Below are 23,655 nucleotides of genomic sequence, written 5' to 3'. Positions count from 1 at the left end.
ATCATCCACAAGAATTTCAAATCCTTGGATCACTATTTTGGAATTGCCAAGGTGAAGATATTACCGCCTAGAAAACTCTATCATCCAGTACTCCCCTATCGATCTGAAGGCAAGCTAAAGTTTCCTTTGTGTTGTACCTGTGCTGACAAGGAGCAACAGACCACTTGTGAACATTCAGATGAGCAGAGAGCCATGATGGAATTGTTTAAATGATGTAGCAATGTCCGAGTCACGTATCACATGATGAAAACATTGTAGATGTGTGACGAAGATGTCTGCTGTACACAGTTTACTCGTGTTGCAGCGACTCCATCACAAGCAGACTACCGCATCTACTGGGCCAGCAGGGAAGGTGACCTGGAGAGAGTGAAGCGGATCCTGTCAGTGGGTCACGTGGACATCAACAGGAGAGGAGGACGGTGGAACTGGACACCGGTGATGGCGGCAGCACGGTGGGGACACAAAGATGTGGTGGAGCTCTTTGTGGCTAGAGGGTGTGATGTGTCACTGGTGGACGTAGAGGGTGACAACGTCCTTCACGTCCTTTTTACAAGTCTCTACCCTATTGGACATTCCCAAATCATCCACAAGAATTTCAAATCCTTGGATCACTATTTTGGAATTGCCAAGGTTAAGATATTACCACCTAGAAAGCCATCCTAGGAACTTGGTGTACACCTGAAATAGTGAAAGCAATTGAGAAAGGATACCAAGTGATCAAGGTGTATGAAGTTTTTTCATATGGTAATTTCAGTGACTTTGATGACAGCCTCTTTTTGGAGTGAGTGAGTGAGTTAAGATTTTAAGTCACATCGGCAATATTTCAGCCATATCGTGACTAAAGCAAGTTATAAATATATCAACAATTTAAGTGAAATTATAAAATTCTGCCGACGAAGGACAGTAAAAGAACTAGATTATCACAGATATAGATATAAAACTAGTAACTAAATCTAAAACATTTGAACTATACAAGACGATACAATATAAAAAACAGGCTATTGATCGCCAACAACTGAAGGTAGATCACCATACTAGGGACCCTGGGGACTTACAGTACATTTGCTTCCTGCATGGACCCTAGCTGGATTTACACCATCCCTTCAGCCATTGGCGACAGAAGAAAACCTAGCCATAAATTAAAAGTACACATATTCTACGATTAAAAACCTGGTACACTTAAATTGACTATATGTTTTGGGACTTACGTACCCTCTCAGGAGGACAATAATTTTACAATACTTCAACCCCTTTGAGGGTAAAGCCACTAACAATATCAGTTACTAATTTAAACTACCAATAATAAAATATATATCTATTTACAAATCAGTTAGCAAGTCTAATTTTTTAAAAAGGCAATAATTAAATGAGAACTTATATGACTAAAAGATCCTTCATAGTTTTACTTTGAAATAAATATCCCTTGTGATGGAGTATTCAACACAGTCAAGCAAGACATGCTTGACCGTGATTCTTTCATCACAAGGGATACAAACGGAGGATCCTCACCTTTCAATAGGTACTCATGCGTATATCTTGTGTGCCAATACGACATCGTCGTATGATGACCTCTTCAAATCTGGACTGACAACCCAAGTGAGTGTAACCGATATAGGGTTTTATTTCATGTAATTTATTGATACCTACTTGGGTGTCCCAATTCTTTTGCATCAGATCACGGATGTAAGATCTAATGCAAGCTTTGTAATCAGAGTATGGGAGCAGAAGTGGTGTCACAGATTTGTTGAGTGCAGCCTTAGCAGCAATATCAGCCATCGTGTTCCCAGAAATGCCAACGTGGCTGGGTAACCAACAAAGACGATGTCGCATTGGCCAGTAGCAAGCTCATTATGCAATTCAATAATTTCTAATAAAAGTGGATGTTTGCAAGAAAGATTTTTAATAGCCTGAAGACACGAAAGAGAATCTGAAAAGATGATATATTGTTTATATTTACGGTGTTTATTAATATATTTAAGAGCTGTTAGTATCGCGTTTGCTTCTGCTGTGAAAATTGAACTGTCATTGGGTAGTCTGGAAGATATTGTTTTGGACCCAATGACAGTGGCACAAGCAACCGCGCCACCATCCTTGGATCCATCTGTATATACGGATTTATAGGTATTATATTTATTTCTTAATTGACTAAATTCTTGTTTATACTGTAAATCATTAGTTTCAGATTTTTTAAATGTGGTTAATGTTAAGTCAACGTCTGGCCTCACCAATTGCCAAGGAGGAGAAGAAAGAAGACGAGAAGGAGATATATTCTCCAGCTCAATGCCGGCAGCAGAAAGGAATGGTTTAATTCTGTGCCCAAGAGGCGGAACAAGAGAAGGCTTTTTGTTATACAAATCCTCATAAAGAGGAGTGAAGATGCAGTGAAACGCAGGATTAGACTCGTTAGAATATAGCTTGGTAATATACTGTAATGATAATTTTATACGGCGTTGGGTAAGAGAAGGCTCATCTGCCTCGACGTAGAGACTGTCAACAGGAGATGTTCTGAAGGACCCAAGACAAAGTCTCAGACCTTGATGGTGGACTGAATCTAAGAGTTTTAGGTTGCTTTTGCAGGCTCCACCATAAACGATGGAGCCATAATCAAGCTTCGAGCGGACAAGTGATCTGTAAAGGTGTAGGAGCGTAGCTTGATCCCCTCCCCACCTTGAATTAGACACGACTTTCAATAAATCAAGTGCCTTCAGGCATTTAGTTTTGAGAGATTTGATATCTTGGAAGAAAAGTTAAATGGGAGTCGAAAATGAGACCTAAGAACTTGGCCTCTTTTACAACCTTGATGGGAGTGCCATTTAAAAACAGTTCTGGGTCTTTATGTGGTTTATATTTACGGCAGAAATGTATGCAATTAGTTTTGGATTTAGAAAATTTAAAGCCGTTTTCAAGACACCATTTATGTATTTTATTTAAACACAACTGCAGTTGCCGTTCTATAGTATGCATATTCTTACCGCGACAAGAAATGTTAAAATCATCCACAAAAAGTGATCCATCAATTGAATCGTTTAAAACCTTGGATAAACTGTTGATCTTAATGCTAAATAAAGTTACGGACAAAATACTACCTTGGGGACACCCTGATCCTGATTATAATGGTCAGACAGGGTTGAACCCACTCGGACCTGAAATTGCCTGTCTTTTAAAAACTGTGATATAAAAGAGGTAAACGGCCTCTCAATCCAAAATCATGTAAATCCTTTAAAATGCCATGCTTCCAGGTGGTATCGTACGCTTTCTCAAGATCAAAAGAATATCGATACGGCATGTTGTTTATTTACTATTGCATTTTAACAAAGGATTCTAGTCGTACCAAATGATCAATGGTACTACGATTTTCCTGAAAACCACATTGAATATTGGTTATAAGGTTATTGGTTTCAAGATACCATGTTAATCTATTGTTTACCATTCGTTCCATGGTTTTACAGACACAACTCGTTAAAGAGATTGGTCTGTAATTAGACGGATCAGTACGATCCCGGCCAGGTTTTGGAATGGGGACTACAATGGCATTACGCCAGGAAGTTGGGAAATTCCTGTAGTCCATATCATATCAAATATATTGAGCAGTGTTACCAAACACGATTCGGGCAAATGCTTTAGGAGCTGATAGTGGACATCATCAGCCCCTGTAGCTGTATCATGAGAGCTTGCTCAAGAGCGGTATGTAGCTCATCGAGTGAAAATAATTCATTATAATCTTCACCATTGTCGGAGTTAAAATTTATTCTTTTCTTCTCCTGTTGTTTCTGGTGTTTTTGAAACTCAGGGACATAATTTGATGATGAAGAATGTTTGGCAAGCGTTTCGCCAAGTTTATTTGCTATGTCAGTTTTATGAGTTAAGAGATTATCACCATCCTTCAGATGGTGCACAGTAGATTTAGAACCTTTGCCCTTTATTCTTTGGACCATGTTCCACACCTTGGACATAGGTGTACGTGAATTTATTTTGGAAACATAGTTCCTCCAAGACTGACGCTTATGCTGTTTAAATGCGCGTCGAGCCTTGGCATTCAAAATTTTAACTTTGTCTAAATTATGGACAGTAGGATGTTTGCGAAAAAACTTTTCAGCTTTCTTCCTACTTTTTCTGGCCTGTTTACACTCATTAGTAAACCATGGTTTACGAATATGTGGAATTGCAGAGGACTTGGGGATAGTGTGGTCAGCAATGTCATTGAGCATATCAGAAAACAGCTGTATAGGATCTTCAATGTTCTGAAATAGGTCATACTTCAAACGTTCAACACACAGAGTCTCATACAATGACCAATCAGCCCTGGCGAAGTTCCTTCTTGATAAAGGTGGATCATCACCAGGGTTTATTGTTTTGAGAATGGTTGGGAAATGATCACTCCCACACAGGTCATCATGGACCATCCATTCAAATTCATTATATAACGTTGAGTCGGTGAGTGACAGATCCAGGGAAGAATATGTTCCCGTAGCTGGATGTAGGTAAGTGGCTGAGTCGTCATTGAAAATACATAAATTGTTATCGGAAATGAATTCCTCAAGGATTTTACCTTTAGTATTAATGTGGGCACTTCCCCAAAGCGGGTTGTGTCCGTTAAGATCGCCCATGATGAGGCATGGCTTCGGAAGTTGATCATACAGGTTTTGAAGATCGGATTGTTGGATAGTAGAAGAAGGGGGGATATACAAACTGCACAGTGTTAAGGCAATGCTCAAAGTCAGACGAACAGCGACAGCCTGGAGATTGGTATGAAGGGAAACAGGGCTATGGATAATACCCTGCCGTACCAAAATTGCCTCTTTTTGGAGGCTACTGAGGGCATTAGCACCTCTGTTGAGTAAGTAATATTAATTTGAAAATGCTTTAATACTATTGTATGTAATACATGATGTAAAAGTATTAATTTAAATCAAAATTTATTTATTGATTTGGTGTGATTATGACCTCTAACCATTTCGTGTTAATTTAGGTATATTGTTCTCATTTCAGTGATGATGACTGTATCATCACAGGGGTGGACGTGCCTGCTACCACACGCAGCACAGTAGTTGCCGGATGCCATCCGTCTCCACCACCACTGAGGGGACATCTTCCCCCTCCTCCTCATAAGTGTATATTAGATACATTAAAGATATTACTATCTGAAGTAAATGTATTATCATCATATACAGGGTTTTTATCTTATTTTTTCCTTCTTTTTTTCAGATTAAGGGAAGTCTTCCAGGCCAACATAGTGGAGAAGGGAGGAGCTGAAGAGTCAGTACTTGATATTTTAGAAATATAAAAAATACTCAGTACGCTACAACAATGAAACCGTTCGCTAATCCCAGACCGAAAAAAAGGTTTCGTAAAGATGACTGTACAATTCAACCCAATATGTGAAATAAAGACCAAAACGAGTCAGTACTTGATATTTTAGAAATAGCCCTTAAAGATTATTAGGTTTTTGTAGTGTTAGTTGGTGTTAGTTTTGTATAATTTGTTGTATTATTTTGTTCATTATTTTGTACATATTGTTTTCTTTGGGTTTTTTTTTGGTGTGTGTGTGTTGTTAACCGCAACGAAATATCATTTCTGCATCAAAGATCGCCCCGATCGCTTTGTCTACGAGGATGACTGTTATTACAGCAACAATTTGACAGCAGTATCGTTTGCTTTAGAAGTAGTAAAATTGATGTCGATGGACCCTATAATATTCAGCTGTCGAGTTATAATTTTAAGATGCCGCTCCCGAAGGAAATAAAGGCAGAGAAACACAGACAAGATTTCAAACATATCCTCGATGCGTACTATATCGCAGCATTGCGCGATGGCATAGAGATGATGATGAAAGAAAATAAGTGTCCATGTCCGTGATGTGAAATCGACCATCCCTCGCAACATAAACACACATGTCTCTATCCCAAGAGCTATAGTTACCATTTCACTGATCATGTCAACACCATTGTCCATTACGACCCGAAACCTTTCCACGAAGATGAGATGTGGGTTCGGGAAAATTATTTGACAAGCGAAAGGGTCATCACCTTAAAAATAATTATGGACTGAATGTGAAAATCAGAGACAATATAAGTGTTATGCGTAGTTGGTTTACATGAATGATTATGGATCAGGTCAGTGTATACATGAGTTTGTCGATATATGCAATCCTTTAGAGTCATGATAAACTATATGAATGGCGAACTGATAAGGCTATATTATCATGCATTTTTTGAATATATTGTAATAAAATTGAAAACCTGTCTCAACTTGTTTGATGTTTTTTTTTGTCGTGTGTGTGTGTGTGTATGTTGTTAATTTTGTTCATATGTATGTCTTTTTTGTAAAATAAAGAAGCCCAAGGGTGGGCAAATGATTCATTCATTGTGGAGTACAGTCATATCACACCTGTTACTTCACATGAATGGGTGACTTGTCCTAACCCATCAAAACATCTAGACATGCTGGGATAAAGGCTGTTGAATATATTCTCAATACTCTCTATACCAAGGATTTCCTATGAATGCCAGTAGTGTTATGGGGTTCTCTATACAGACATTTCCCTATGGAGATTTAACATAGCCCGACTTACTTATGTAAATGAGGGCAAACACTCTTTGACCTCATTTCACGCCTCGGTGTTATGATCCGAACACGAGATCACTCGAACGCACCATCGAACACAAGATCACCAGAACGTGACGAGAACAAATACACCGACCTTATTTCCCACACCTTTTATCAGAACTAACGAACCTAATTTACCCCCCATCGGAATAACATCCAATATTCTTCATGCGATAGATAATTGTGTTTCTCCTTGTTGGAATGACCGTTACATCATCAGTGTTAATTCTCCGCTTGGTAGTCGGTACTAACACTTACATCATCAGTGTTAATTATCCGCTTGGTAGTCGACACCAACACGAGGTGTTTACTCCACCCGCGGATGCGTATCGAGGTAATAATTTCATCAGTGAGTTATCGCCGACGAGTACTACCGCTGTTTAGTGAAATAATCAGAGCGAGAGAGTCCTTGATTGTTTCACCATCTTGATTACTGATAATCACTCACACTCGGAGACGCGTTCCCCGATGAGGGATAATATTGTATTAAAGGAGTTGTTTGTTTGTTTGTTTCTTCTTTATTGATTATTGTTTTTGTTTGTATAGTCATTGTCACGTAATGATTGTTGAGTGGTGGAAAAGGTAACCTCTTCATTGTTGTAGCGTTTGTGGAGATTTCTGTGATATTCAGAATCTGTTCTATCGTAACATTTAAAGGAACAGTGACTGCATCGATAAATTGTTCTCACACCAGTCGAACTATCAATTTTGCGACACTGCACCGGTCGAAACTCTAGTAAATGTTCGAGAGTCATGAACCAAGGTTTGGATAACTCATCATCGTCGGATGAATCTCCCGACATATTCATAGTAGAATCAGCCTCGCATGCGTCGGGTTTCTTACTCGATGCAGACATCTTCACCCCACGATTGAGCATCGTCTACGCGACCAAGGGTTTAGTTAAGTGTCTTATATATCACACAATCTATATTCTTTTCAAACAAGACGCATTGAACTGAAGTTGAATTGAGTCGTAAACAACACACTATCCATTCAACCACTGTGTCCCTTCGTTCGCGCACCACTCGTTTCATCTACTGATGTTGACCCCAATCAGTTCGATGAACGCGAATGTGCGAACACAATAATTATCAAGTGGTTTATATTTTTATTATATCGCTCAATGTCAAAACCCCACCATCAACACCTGTTGAAGCGGAGGTGAATTTAGTCGTAAATACCACACTGTTCTTTCATCGCACTCTCGTTTTATCATTGATACTGATCCAGTTTTCGATGTTGTGAATTTAGGCGTAACAATATTTCCACACTCGCGCATCGTTTCATCAACACACCGTATCACTTAGAGACGTGGTTAACGTGTATTCACCGCAAATAGTATATATATATAGGTAAGTAATATTATTGGTATGAGTGTTGATGTTATCACAAGATATCCTACAGTATGATCTATTGTTTCACCATACCATAGATGATCACCAAACATTAAAGAACAATAAGCATAAGAATAACATATCATTCCCAACACTCTCACATTACACCAACTCATAAAGAATGATATAAGAACGGCATCAACCAATGAATGCAGGATACACCCGTAATGAGATCACCGCGGGGTCTAATGACCAATCAGAGAGGTGATAATGACGTTACTAATGAACTGGACTCAGGTCACGACCCCACACCGTTATCTGCCGCGGACCATTGACCCACTCACCACTGATCACCGTTAGACACCAACCTCAGCAATGGAATCGTTAAGTGTTATTGTTGTTTTGGTTTTGAGCGTTGTACTTTCACACTCGCTAGACATTCCTAAACGATGCGTGATTCGTCATCGGAATTTCATGCAGTGCTTCGGCACCGGATCCCGCAACCTGGTGGGTGGATACCATCCTGCGGTTGTGCGTGTGCAGGGTCAAGGGTGGGATTCCCCATTCATGATCGACGGTCGAGCCTACCCCGGGTTGAGGTATGTCGAGCTCGCAAATTCTCACATCACTTGCGAAGACATCGTGAGACCACCATTCATCACGATCAACATCCTACACAGAGATGTGTGTCAATCGGTGAGTGTTTATGATTACTAACACACCTCGATGTTTATGATTCGATCTTGTCTTAATAGTGGGTACATAATATAAGATAATATTAATTATTCACAGACAACGGACTTACCCTCAGCTCCGCAGAGGAAGACCACTTCACCATCTTCATCCCTCCATTCAACACCCACAGACTCCACCTCAACCACTCAAATCGCCGTTGATTCTTCCCACACTCCATCTGGTTGGTATTGATCGTTTATTATGTGATGGTGATTGTTTATTATTATTATTATGTGATGTTGTAAGACGATATTCAACCAACTGCGACTGTTGTTTACTCGTATCAATTTCTTAACAGACTCACACCAAAGGCAAACTGAAGACACCACTGATAAAAAACACACCCACACCACCACTATCAACGACCGGCTCTCATCCACCACCGAGGCACTCATCGACGGTAAATATCGAGTTTTTTGAGTTTCCGAATTAAGTTCGTATATAGTATATATATATATATATATATATATATATATATGATGATATATATATATATTATATATGATGATGATGATGATTTTATGCTTCCAGTTACAAATTCCACCCCAACTGCTATGTTCACCGCCAGCCGCATTACCGTGTCTATCAACTCCATCTACATCGCAGGAACGGTTACTTCAACCCTCGATATATCCACCCTCAAACCATCATCATTCAGCTCCTCCATCATCGAAGGAAAGCGTAATAATAAAACGGTTGAGATATATAATGCGTCAGGTACACATACTCCGACAACACCACTCGCCAATGGAGTAAATATGTATAACTTAACTATTGATATGGTTGTGTTAGTGATTTTGTCTTTAATTCTGACTCTGATATTCTTTGTTATTCATCGTATGAAAAGTAAAATCAGCTATATCCATATGAGACAACAATTACCAAACGCGAGCGAGCTACGATCCGTGTTTGATGCATATACTCACGATCGGGGTTCTTTATCTGAAAAAATGGAATGGGACGACACCGGGTTTAATGAATCTTACCATATGTTGAAAATACTTCGTTTTCACCGGAATGATTGTAATCACGCAGTAACGCGATAATGTTGAAAATACTTCGTTTTCACAGGAATGATTGTAATCACGCAATAAACAGCGCTATGTTACAGACGCAAAATGGTGGTGGTCGCTTTGTGGTGTTGGTGTTTTATTAATCGCGGTCGGCGTAACCACAGCTATATGTTATCATCGCAATTCTACCGTGAGGATGTGTTATGTACGTATAATGAAACCAAAGTCACATCACCCGCTAAACTCAGGAATGGAATTGGATGATATAACTACTACTACTACCGTTTAAAGGTAAGAATCGTAATCACCACCATCATCGCTGTATTGTAGGAGTATTTAATCATATCACCCGTAATTAAAAAACGAACTTATACAAACATAATTGTCTTACAGGAATCGAGTCGTGGGTGCCGCCGGTTGTGGGGGTGCTGGGATTTGGTTGGATCATCATCGGTGTGTACTGTGCGTGGGTGTGTCGACACCGTTCCAAGTGTTGTTGGAGTAGACGAAGTTGTTGTCGTCGTAACACCACAAATAATCCGTACGATATCGAAATTGATATTTTTGAAGTGAGTGGGGCCACGGGGTGCAACCCTGACTCTATACCGGTGATCGAACATCACCATGCTGAATAGCTATCACCACCACTGATGTGTGTTTGTGTGTAATCATCACTATATACTTCTTCCAGCCCTGTTCGTTTATCTGGAGGACACGGTTCTGTGGATTGTCATGGGGTTTATGCTCTTCGCGAGGGAGAGAATAACCCGTTTCGTGCTGGACGGGTTCATTCTACGCTTCCATCCACGCAGACATCAACAACAACCTCAACAGCCTCAGCAACAGCATCAACCTCAACAACAGCAACAACCTCAACAACAGCAGCAACCTCAACAACAGCAACAACCTCAACAGCAACAGCAGCAACCTCAACAGCAACCACAACTCCAAGAACCCCAACCCCCTCAACTCCGAGAACGTCATCATCAGCTCCATCATCAAGCACCCCCTCAACAACGACAACATCAACTCCCTCTTCATCAACCTCAACAACAACCACAACGTTTGAGGCGATCCACCAGGTGTAGGAGAGCCCCCCAACAGACTTACCTATTGACATTGTTTGTGATGGTGTATTCTTTGTAAATGTGGAGATGATTGGTTTGTAAAATGTGTGTGTGTGTGTGATAAATAATCATTGTGCATATTCTTGTTTTTGTATTGCTTTGAGCTTAGTTTATTTAACCAGGCGTCTATCGGTTGGGGATGGTTGTCAACACCACATCAACTTCTCGCATAAATTCAACCACTTTAAGATGGGGGGTAACATAGCATCGCGTGATTACTGAACTTCAATAATAAGACTTGGTTATGTGATCTTTTGATGTGGTGTTGACTTGCCTCCACCGTGATCAACAGAGTGGTCAAATAACAACAAACTATTATGTTAAAGTTGAGTCAGGAAAGCGTAATGATAAAACGGTTGAGATATATAATGCGTCAGGTACACATACTCCGACAACACCACTCGCCAATGGAGTAAATATGTATAACTTAACTATTGATATGGTTGTGTTAGTGATTTTGTCTTTAATTCTGACTCTGATATTCTTTGTTATTCATCGTATGAAAAGTAAAATCAGCTATATCCATATGAGACAACAATTACCAAACGCGAGCGAGCTACGATCCGTGTTTGATGCATATACTCACGATCGGGGTTCTTTATCTGAAAAAATGGAATGGGACGACACCGGGTTTAATGAATCTTACCATATGTACGAAGAAGTCCGCGATAATGTTGAAAATACTTCGTTTTCACAGGAATGATTGTAATCACGCAATAAACAGCGTTATGTTACAGACGCAAAATGGTGGTGGTCGCTTTGTGGTGTTGGTGTTTTATTAATCGCGGTCGGCGTAACCACAGCTATATGTTATCATCGCAATTCTACCGTGAGGATGTGTTATGTACGTATAATGAAACCAAAGTCACATCACCCGCTAAACTCAGGAATGGAATTGGATGATATAACTACTACTACTACCGTTTAAAGGTAAGAATCGTAATCACCACCATCATCGCTGTATTGTAGGAGTATTTAATCATATCACCCGTAATTAAAAAACGAACTTATACAAACATAATTGTCTTACAGGAATCGAGTCGTGGGTGCCGCCGGTTGTGGGGGTGCTGGGATTTGGTTGGATCATCATCGGTGTGTACTGTGCGTGGGTGTCGACACCGTTCCAAGTGTTGTTGGAGTAGACGAAGTTGTTGTCGTCGTAACACCACAAATAATCCGTACGATATCGAAATTGATATTTTTGAAGTGAGTGGGGCCACGGGGTGCAACCCTGACTCTATACCGGTGATCGAACATCACCATGCTGAATAGCTATCACCACCACTGATGTGTGTTTGTGTGTAATCATCACTATATACTTCTTCCAGCCCTGTTCGTTTATCTGGAGGACACGGTTCTGTGGATTGTCATGGGGTTTATGCTCTTCGCGAGGGAGAGAATAACCCGTTTCGTGCTGGACGGGTTCATTCTACGCTTCCATCCACGCAGACATCAACAACAACCTCAACAGCCTCAGCAACAGCATCAACCTCAACAACAGCAACAACCTCAACAACAGCAGCAACCTCAACAACAGCAACAACCTCAACAGCAACAGCAGCAACCTCAACAGCAACCACAACTCCAAGAACCCCAACCCCCTCAACTCCGAGAACGTCATCATCAGCTCCATCATCAAGCACCCCCTCAACAACGACAACATCAACTCCCTCTTCATCAACCTCAACAACAACCACAACGTTTGAGGCGATCCACCAGGTGTAGGAGAGCCCCCAACAGACTTACCTATTGACATTGTTTGTGATTGTGTATTCTTTGTAAATGTGGAGATGATTGGTTTGTAAAATGTGTGTGTGTGTGATAAATAATCATTGTGCATATTCTTGTTTTTGTATTGCTTTGAGCTTAGTTTATTTAACCAGGCGTCTATCGGTTGGGGATGGTAGTCAACACCACATCAACTTCTCGCATAAATTCAACCACTTTAAGATGGGGGGTAACATAGCATCGCGTGATTACTGAACTTCGAATAATAAGACTTGGTTATGTGATCTTTTGATGTGGTGTTGACTTGCCTCCCACCGCGTGATCAACAGAGTGGTCAAATAACAACAAACTATTATGTTAAGTTGAGTCTTTATATAATATAATACACTCTCACACACATACATACACAAACACACACACACACACACACACACACAGAGTAATCTAAATCGAGCTTTCTTCTTCATCGCTTCGATCAACTCTCTCTCTCTCTCCACTCCAGTCTCTCTCTCTCTCTCTCTCTGTCTCTCTCTCTCTCTCTCTCTCTCCTCTCTCTCTCCTCTCTCTCTCTCTCTCTCTCTCTCTCTCTCTCTCTCTCTCTCTCTCTCTCTCTCTCTCTCTCTCTCTCTCTCTCTCTCTCTCTCTTGACACCCCGATGATGTGGCCGTAGGCGTCCCTCGGTCTCACCACACAAACAGAGGGATCTTTTTTTTGGGTGGTTGGGGGTTTGGTTGTGGAGTTCATGACGAGGTTTCAGAGTTGAATCTCGTGGTGATGGGAGCTTCTTCGGTTTTCGCCCGAGGTGTGGTGATTGTATGTGTGTGTGTGTGTGTGTGTGTGTGTGTGTGTGAGAGAGATACTCTCTATCCACTCACCCTCCTAAACAAAACATTAAGACTTGTAACAATCACAACTGCACTTGAGCTGGACCTAGAATTAAATCAACCGTGATGATGGGTTGTGGGACTAAGTATCTATCTTACTCCTCTCGTAAAATAAACCAACCGGTCAGTGCTGATTGCTTGCGATACCACATCGTGTTACCCATCAAAACCATCGGTGATCACAAAGTGGACTTTGGCTGGACCTAGTATCAAATCGACCATGTTAATGGGTCGTGGGACAGAGTATCTATCTTGCTCCTCTCGTAAAATAACCATCCGGTCAGTGGTGATTGCTTACGATACACAATATGATACCCATCAAACCACCGGTGCGGGTACCCGCGCATTGATTAGGAATTAACAGAAGAAGAATACGGTGTTGTGACTGCATTATACATTATAGGTGCTCAAACACCCCAATAAAAATCCTCAAAGGATAAGATCAGCAGTGTCATGGATACATATACATCCATTAAAACAGAGTTGAATAAAAACCGCGGTGTCATGGTTACATATACGAATATATATAGGTCACACACACACACACATTAAAACAGAGTTGAATAAAAACCGCGGTGTCATGGTTACATATACGAATATATAGGTGACACACATACACCCATTAAAACAGAGTTGAATAAAAACCGCGATGTCATGGATACACTTGTATATATCTCGGTGACACAAACACACCAATAAAACTCCGATGAATAAGAATTGGAGTGTTGTGGATACATACGAATATATCTCGAACACACAAACATTCCAATAAAAACCAATGAATAAGAACTGCGGTGTCATGGTATTCGACTGCTCATATATATATAGGTATTCCGCGGTGGTGATGTGCGTGCGTGAGAGAGAGAGAGAGACAGACATACTACACGTGGTTGTTTATCACCGAAGTCACTCATCTATTAATCATCAGCATGGACGTCTCAACTACTTCCACTAAAAGAGCCGAGAAGAGATCGCAGACGTCGAGAGCGATGCGCTACCCCATGCGAAACGAAGAACAACACAATCCAAGATGGATGATTTTATAGTTATTGAGGAAATAAGTGGTGATGAAAGCTCCGACGTTGTGAAGAAACAAACACCCAAACCCAAACCAAATGACGCAATCAACAGGGGGGATGAAACCCCGTGGGGTTGTGAAAACTTAAATCCCCAACCCGATTCGGAAGATTCCGATGATACTGTTGTTGTGTTGAACGACGACGACAACACCGACTATTACTCGCTAAACAGTGATGATGATGATGATGATGTCCACGTCATCATCAATCCAAAATTAGACGAGTGGGTCACCATCAAAGGTACCGTTTCGACGGCGCTGAAGGTAAAAGTGGACTCCCGCTATGTGCGGGTGAGTAAAAGAAATTCGCAGGAAGAACCGAAGAGGTTGAAAATGCCCCGGAACGTCGCGGAAAAGGTATGTTGATGATGTAGTAATCGGAAGGGTGTGGAACATTTATCCCATAAACCGAGTTAACCTTTCTTCAATTCCATTTTCTCTAACGATGGGACTATATTGTTTACCTAGACACTATGATTTACATTGAAACGTCGCGATAAACCACCGTTAATTTCCCGCTCTTACAACGGGTTGTTATATCCATTCACTTACTAGACACTACTATAGATATACGTGAGTGGTGAGGCGTAGCCGAGATATGGTGTGTGAATAGAGTGGTTGTTATTATATCCTCCATAAGCCGCGTTAACCTTCAACTCGTTTATCTAACAATGGGGTTATTTCCCGCTCTAACGGTGGGTGTTATAAACCAATTCACTTGCAGACACTACTATAGAGATATATGTGAAGTGGTGGGATGAAGCCGAGATATGGTGTGTGTGAATAGAGCGGTTGTTACTATATCCCCATAAACTGTTACTATTGATCTCATTCAGTTCTATTATTATTACAGTTGATATCAAGGGTTGGCCGCGTGAAAAGAGAGCTGAGCAAGTTGAAGAAGAAGTATAGGAAGCGGAATCGCGCCGGACTGATCAAAGGCTTCACGCTATCAAAACACCCGTGGTTTAAGATAGCATACAGTAAGCTAAACAGCTACTGGTATGTAGATGTGAGGAAATTCACCAGTCCGAGGGGGGACGTTTACCAGAGAGATAATGGAGTGTGTTTCGCAGCAGAGGACGCGATGAAGCTCATCACCCACATCAATGCGTTTGTCGACATCCCGATAGCGGGATGAGGCTTTAATGCGAGAAGGGAAAAAACCACACCACCAGTTGCTATGGCAACCACTTCGAAAGAAGAAGATAGTAGTAGTAGTGTTAGTTCGATCGTATTAATCAGATGCAAATTATGCAATGACTGGGTGAAGGGTCGTAGTGAGTTTAATAAACATTACAGACGATGCAGGCGGCGAGAGAAACGTTTCTTTGAATGTGTAAAGTGTCATTTAAGGTTCGATAATTATCGAGGATTTGATACTCACGTGAATAGCGGTTGTGTGAATCCCGCTCCCAAATTCAAAATCAGCGTTTTAAAGTGTAACTCGTGTGGTTTAACTTTCACCTCAAAAAACAAATTTAACACTCACACGAGTCTGTGCAACACCACCCACAACCCCTCGACTCACACCTGCGCAGACTGTGGGAAAAGGTTTGCACAAAAACGAGGGCTAAGTGTGCATTCCCGTGTTTGCAAATCGTCTCCCAATAAAATAGGAATTAAATGTCGCCTCTGTGGGGAATCATTCCCCAACAGACGTCTGATGTGGAACCATCATCGCACAACACACAACAATGAACAAGTCGGGGGTCAACAAATCGACGACGACGACGATAACGACACCAACGATGATGGTGATGATAACATCATCCCTCGTCTACAACCAGAACCTTGGGGTGCTGAGGAAAAACAAAGACCTTGGACCGATGATCGGGGAGAAGTAGTCGACAGAGCGCTCTTGGAGAATTATCATGTGCATAGAGATATAATACTCCGTCAGCATCGCACACAAAGCGGTGTTTATCACACCTACAACTTCCCACTAACCGGTTATGACGCCGAATCTACTGAGTTTTCCTCCCACCTCAACTATATATTTTCAAACGAACAACGCTCTTTCAAGGTGAATGTGGCGTTTGGCATCATTTTGTCAAACATTGAAACCGGAGAATATAGATACTTCATCGCCTATAGAAATAACCAACTTTTTGAAAGACCGCAAGCTGTTAATGATTTCAGATCACTACGCAGAGTAGTGAAAAAGATCAAGCGGAAAAGCGTTGATGATCACGTGCTGTCGCAGAGACCCAACACCAAATGGATGCCGGTGTTTGTGACTAATGTTGTATATTCTGTGTATTTGACGTCCTACGTTTTAGGGAAGAACGATCGGACTATTCCCTCATGGTTACGGAAAAAGAAATGTGTGTTATTGACAAGACAACGACACCATAACTCTTTGTGTGCGTTTCGTTGTTTAGCAACCCATTTAAAATTAGCAAAGAAGAAAGGATTACCCTCCGATATTAACCACGAAAAGAGGACTTTACAACTTTTTCGCCAATGGACTCGAAATGTTAAAAAGCACAAAATTTACAAATCACCGAAAGACTTTCCTGGGCTTAAAGTTCCCGATGATGTGGCGGCGTTTGAGAGAGTGTTCAACGTTCGCGTGAATGTGTTCACCTTAGAGGATTTTGGCTATTCGTGCACTCCATTATATTTGTCAACGAGAGAAACTCACACACCGGGTGTTACGGATTTAAACATGAATTGTTATGACGGTCACCTGTCCTACATAACAAACCTCAACACATACGCGCGTCGTTATAAATGCAGACATTGTGATGCTTGTTTCAAGAATTCTTCCGCCGCTCGACGACACGAAAAAGTCCCGTGTTCAAAACGAACTCGTTTGAAATTACCAGGTGGTTATATGAAATCAAAGCAAACGGTTTTTGAACAGGTGCGGGATATGTGTGATATCAATATTCCTGGGGAAATTAGGTGTTACGATTTCTTCATCATGTTTGACATGGAAGCATTGTTGCTGAGGAACCATCACCATCGTGATGATGATCAAAGTAACACCTTGTGGACACAAAAACATCACCCGATATCGGTTAGTGTTTGTAGCAATGTTCCGGGTTATACAGAACCACGGTGTATGGTGAGTGCGGATATGCGAACTTTACTGAGTGATATGGTTGGTTACATGTCTCAGATAGCTGACGAGGCTCGAAAACGAACGGAACACAAACTGCGCTCTGTTCTCGAGGAGCTTAACACCCGGATTAAAGACCTCGAACATCGAGCGGGAAGTGTTGAAACATCCGACCGCGTTAACATCGAACCACCCTCGAAGGCAATGTTAGATCGCCTGTCAAAACACAACGTTTACCACAAGCTACTGCAAAAAGTAAGGGAGTCTGATGATATTAACCCCGAATACAATGAGTGGGAAGAGCTGGAAGAAGAAGATGTGGGGGTGTCACCTACAACACCTCTCAGCAGAGGTGAATGGACAGAGGCGGATCAATTACACCTCAAACAATTGATTCAACTCCGCGAATCCGTATATCGCTACTGTCGACAGGTTCCGGTTTTGGGGTTTAACTCATCTAACTATGACTTAAATCTCGTTAAATCCTACCTAGCACGTACCCTCGGGTTGGTTGGTACTCAATCCAACAACTTCATCATCAAGCGAAACAACCAATACATCTGCATAACAACCGAAAAGTTTAGAATATTGGACCTTTCACAATATCTTCCACCCAGAACTAGTTACGAAAACTTTTTGAAAACTATGAAAATCCGAAAGAGTAAAGGGTTCTTTCCTTACAACATTCTGGATGATGTTAAACGACTGGATGAACCCGGGCTTCCACCCGTCGACGCTTTCTGGTCGGACCTGAAAAAGACCAATACCTTATCGGATCCAAACAGAGGGGCTTACGACAAACTCCGACGAGAACAACCAACCAAAACCGAGGTGGATATACTCACAACGCTGAAACTCGAACGAGTTCCTAACACGATTGAAGAAAATTATGCATACCTGCAGAAGGTGTGGAAAGAAAACAAAATGGAAACGTTAAAGGACTTGTTAGTGTGGTACAACAATATGGATGTGCAACCAGGTGTGGAGGCCATCTCACGCCTCAAGGAGTTTTATTGGAAAGAAATAGGGGTAGATATTTTCAGTGAAGCCATCTCCATACCCGGTGTTGCTCGAAAACTTTTGTTCAAAACAGCCAAGGATTCTGGGGTGGGATTCGCTCTGTTCAATGAAAAGGACAGTGACTTACACGAGACTGTTAAGGAAAATATTTGCGGAGGTCCGTCGTTATTATTCACACGCTTCCATCGAACAAGTGAAACCTACTTGCGGGGTAATCCAAACAAGTGTTGTGGTAATCTCATCGGATTAGACAGCAACGCATTATACCTCTTCTGTTTAGGACAGGAGTTGCCCGTGGGGCGTTACATACGCTGGCTTCCCGCGAAAAACGGGACGTTCACTCCAACAAAATCGTGTGAAAGATATACAGCTTCGTATGATTGGTTAGACTGGGTATCATACACCGAGAATATACAAATATCGCACAAGATGAACGCTGGTTGTGAAAAACGCGTTGGGCCTTACTTGGTAGATGGATACGATCCAAACACGAAGACCTGTTTCGAATATTACGGGTGTTACTGGCATGGATGTCCAAAATCGGGTTGTACGGTGTTTAAGCGAAACCATTCTTCAACCTCAACAACACCAACGCAGCGATTGGAAAGAACTATATCACGAGAAAAGTACATCAGGGCAAGTGGTTACAACCTCGTTTGTGTGTGGGAATGTGACTTTTTTCGTATGCAAAAAGACAATCCAAATTTGAGGGAATTTATTAAATAAACAGCACCAGTTCTACGCAGATTCTTGCCATCAATGTAATTTCATCATCACAAAATGTTTTCTGACTATCATTTCACATGAATCCTTATGACACTAAGACTAGTGTAAAATGACAGTCCTAAAATCATTTTTCATTATGGAATTTCAGCTAAGACATGATTGAGGAATTTTCCCCAGTCTACCCACACTATTCTGACATCACGGATTGGGATACAGAGTAAGTATGCTATAAAATAGTTATATTTTTTTTTACAAATATTCAGTTAATCATTGGTAATGTTGTAAAACACAATTTCTGATAAACAGTAGGCTCATTGTTTCACATTGATGACAGCCTTCTCTCCTCCTCATAAGTGTATATTAGATACATTGAAGTTATTACTACCTGAAGTAAATGTATTATTATCATATACAGGATTTTTATCTTATTTTGTTCCTTATTTTTTTTCAGTCTAACCGAAGTCATCCAGGCACATATAGAGTGGAGAAGGGGGGAGGTGGAGAATCGAATATGGGCTCTTCCACATGAAGAGTCCTTATTGGACATTTTAGAGATAATTATTAGAGAATATTAGGTTTTTGTAGTGTTAGTTAGTGTTAGTTTTATATTATGTTTAATTTGTTATCTTTGTGTATATATTAACTTTTGTTCATATATGTGTTTGTGTAAATAAAGGTGCCCAAGGGTGGGCAAATGATTCATTGATTGTGGAGTACAGTCATATCACACCTGTTACTTCACATGAATGGGTTATTTGTCCCAACCCATCAAAACATCTAGACATGCTGGGAAAAAGGCTGTTGAATATATTCTCAATATTGGATACACCTGCTGGACTGGATCTATCTGTTCATGGAAATATGTGTGATTGTGTTGCTGGATACATGATACAATGGATATGTGTGTGAATCGATCTGTTCATGGACATATGTGTGAAGCTTGTGCTAAGGGATTTCCTATGGATCACATGAGGTAAGTTGTTTCAATTCCCTATTTAGATGTTAGTATGTTTCCACAAATGTGAAGGGTAACTTACCTTGATGTTCTGTTGAAAATATATATCCTTTGAATTGCACACAGTATAAACCAAAGATGTTTTGTAATAATGTGAGAAATATCCACAATGTTTAATCACTCCAGAGATGTGTAGTTGAGAGGCTGAGCTATTGAAGCTATAAATCCAGTGAATCACACAGTATAATCCAAGGTTATTTAGTAATCCAATAAGAAATACACTGGTATGGAGTATATCCACAATGTGTAATCACTAGGTGTAGTGACTGAACTGTGTATGACATGGGGCTGTTTGGGGGACTTTATATTACCCACCCGAGTCTAAAAATAGACACACCAGATGTGCACACAATAGATCTCAATATACAATAGAGAGCAGTGACTCATCATCTAAATATAGACTATGTAAAGTCTAACAATATATTTTGACCTATCACGTGAGTCCTAGTCACATGGCTCAGGCAGGATTTGTGTACTTAATCAGAGGGGACGCTTGCAAGTGTTTTCAATGTGGTCTCGTTCTCAAGAACTGGGAAGTAGATGATGATCCCTGGGCCGAACATGAAAAATGGTCTCCAGATTGTCCGTATTTGGCCCTGGTGGGAGTACCTCAGAAAGAGGTGACCCGTTGGGGTAGTCATGTGGATTTGCAACCAAGAGTGTGATGTAAAATGTGTGACTATTGGAAATAAATCAATGTTAAGAGTTATGTCTGCCTTGGTTGTCTATGTATAGTATAAATAGAGGTTTACTCAAATACTAATCTCACTGAGATCCCAACCACGATAAGAGTTTGTTTGCTAGAAATAGTATGGCTAGGTACGTGTTAAAACATTACGAATTTTTAAGGTTCATGTTAATGTTTCAAGACATTGAGGAGATTCGACAAGACATCTTAGAAATGAACAGAGAACAGATTCTTGCCATCAATGGTATTATCAATAGGTTATTAAAGGAAAGATTACCAGTGACTCGATATGAAAGGCGTCGTTTCTTGAGGAAAAATGATAGAAATAACTATCTAGCGGTGTTACGAAGATAAGTTCACCCCCTGTGGACGACAGACAGTATGTGGAAGAGTCTTTTTGCCAGTAACATGCCAATCGTAGCATTTGTTTTGAAACCACAGTTTGTCAATGCACTTAGAGATGAGGCCATTCAAAATGCCTGGTCGTTTGATAGAGCATTGGCTTAGTATGTTTAAACCCCTGGTCCCCATTCCTACACACTTCACCCCCTGGCTCATTCACTGTTGTACCTAACAAGAAAAAAATGGCAGAAGAATTTTGGGAACTGTAAGTATTTCTATGTTACATTTTGATAATTATTGTGAAAGTAATTTCATCATCACAAAATGTTTTCTGACTATCATTTCACATGAATCCTTATGACACTAAGACTAGTGTAAAATGACAGTCCTAAAATCATTTTTCATTATGGAATTTCAGCTAAGACATGATTGAGGAATTTTCCCCAGTCTACCCACACTATTCTGACATCACGGATTGGGATACAGAGTAAGTATGCTATAAAATAGTTATATTTTTTTTTACAAATATTCAGTTAATCATTGGTAATGTTGTAAAACACAATTTCTGATAAACAGTGGGCTCATTGTTTCACATTGATGACAGCCTTCTCTCCTCCTCATAAGTGTATATTAGATACATTGAAGTTATTACTACCTGAAGTAAATGTATTATTATCATATACAGGATTTTTATCTTATTTTGTTCCTTATTTTTTTTCAGTCTAACCGAAGTCATCCAGGCACATATAGAGTGGAGAAGGGGGGAGGTGGAGAATCGAATATGGGCTCTTCCACATGAAGAGTCCTTATTGGACATTTTAGAGATAATTATTAGAGAATATTAGGTTTTTGTAGTGTTAGTTAGTGTTATGTTTATATTATGTTTAATTTGTTATCTTTGTGTATATATTAACTTTTGTTCATATATGTGTTTGTGTAAATAAAGGTGCCCAAGGGTGGGCAAATGATTCATTGATTGTGGAGTACAGTCATATCACACCTGTTACTTCACATGAATGGGTTATTTGTCCCAACCCATCAAAACATCTAGACATGCTGGGAAAAAGGCTGTTGAATATATTCTCAATATTGGATACACCTGCTGGACTGGATCTATCTGTTCATGGAAATATGTGTGATTGTGTTGCTGGATACATGATACAATGGATATGTGTGTGAATCGATCTGTTCATGGACATATGTGTGAAGCTTGTGCTAAGGGATTTCCTATGGATCACATGAGGTAAGTTGTTTCAATTCCCTATTTAGATGTTAGTATGTTTCCACAAATGTGAAGGGTAACTTACCTTGATGTTCTGTTGAAAATATATACTCCTCACAAAAAGTTAAGCAACACAAATTTGTAGTCTCATTACATTTTCATTTATTGAAATTTCAAATCATGGAATGATGCAATAGAAAGGTTAAATATGTATACACACGATTAACAAAATGAAATGAAATGGTATTGAGCAATAATAGACTTACAAATCATCAAAAGCATGTACCCGCGAAACAGTCGTGCAAAATGTGCTGCATTGATGGAGCAAAATGTTAACATTAAGGTTCAAGTCAGTTTTGGACAGTGAAGCAGTGTTCAGTAACGCGTATGACCACCATGAGCACAAATGCAAGCTTCTACACGTCTTTGCATTGACCAAATGAGCCTTTAAAGTTGCTGTTGTGGAATGTTCTGCCATTCTCTGTAACGCCTGCTCAAGGTCATCCAGAGTCTGGGGGTGCACATGGAGACCGTAAACACGACTTCCAATAATGTCCCAAGCATGTTCAATGGGATTAAGATCAAGTGACCTTGCAGGCCAGTCCATATGTGTGATGTTGTTGATCTAAACAACATCGTTAACAACTCATTCTCGGCCATTATCATCCATGGACGGGCATTATCACCCATTAAAATGAAGTTAGGACCCGCTTGTTGTGCCAGAGGAATGATTACAGGTAGGTTTACAATGATCAGGGTGCATGTGTGAAGAGTGGTGCACATTCATCCCACACATTTTGCATGTTGTTTCTGAGTGTGGTTGTGTTCGGGTTATGTTGTCAATGTTATCAGATAAATTAATTTGACAGTCACTAAAGGTTATGTATTCTTTGAATATTTACCTTTCAGTAACATGTCGGCAAAAATTGCTATCGAAATTGATAAAGATATTACACTGAAAATACTTGTTGCTTATTTTTTTGTGAGGAGTATATATCCTTTGAATTGCACACAGTATAAACCAAAGATGTGTTGTAATCATGTGAGAAATATCCACAATGTTTAATCA

General features: G+C 40.3%; 1 protein-coding gene and 1 long non-coding RNA gene across 2 annotated transcripts; both read left to right on the top strand.

The window, feature by feature from the left end:
* The first annotated feature begins 7,944 nt into the window (after positions 1 to 7,944).
* Positions 7,945 to 10,894, top strand: LOC124289633. The gene is made up of 3 exons (XR_006901722.1): positions 7,945 to 8,857; positions 8,975 to 9,076; positions 10,083 to 10,894. It is a non-coding gene; the product is annotated as an uncharacterized LOC124289633 (long non-coding RNA).
* Positions 10,895 to 13,925: 3,031 nt separating this feature from the next.
* LOC124289632 lies at positions 13,926 to 16,987 on the top strand. Its single transcript, XM_046726238.1, has 2 exons — positions 13,926 to 14,863; positions 15,360 to 16,987. The coding sequence occupies exons 1-2, from the start codon at positions 14,459 to 14,461 to the stop codon at positions 15,645 to 15,647; spliced, it is 693 nt and encodes a 230-aa protein (XP_046582194.1). The 5' UTR covers positions 13,926 to 14,458; the 3' UTR covers positions 15,648 to 16,987.
* Positions 16,988 to 23,655: the final 6,668 nt, after the last annotated feature.

This window comes from Haliotis rubra, unplaced genomic scaffold (genome assembly GCF_003918875.1).
Source record: "Haliotis rubra isolate DU_JTF1 unplaced genomic scaffold, ASM391887v1 Scf445, whole genome shotgun sequence".
Lineage (NCBI taxonomy): Eukaryota > Metazoa > Mollusca > Gastropoda > Lepetellida > Haliotidae > Haliotis > Haliotis rubra.
This window is presented reverse-complemented; position numbering and strand designations above follow the sequence as displayed.

What these genes read in the sequence shown, in the direction of transcription:
- LOC124289632 (XM_046726238.1), top strand. Translation starts at nt 14,459, where the DNA reads ATGGATGATTTTATAGTTATTGAGGAAATAAGTGGTGATGAAAGCTCC. An exon ending in CCCGGAACGTCGCGGAAAAG is followed by an intron (nt 14,864 to 15,359) that starts GTATGTTGATGA and finishes TTATTATTACAG; the next exon opens with TTGATATCAAGGGTTGGCCG.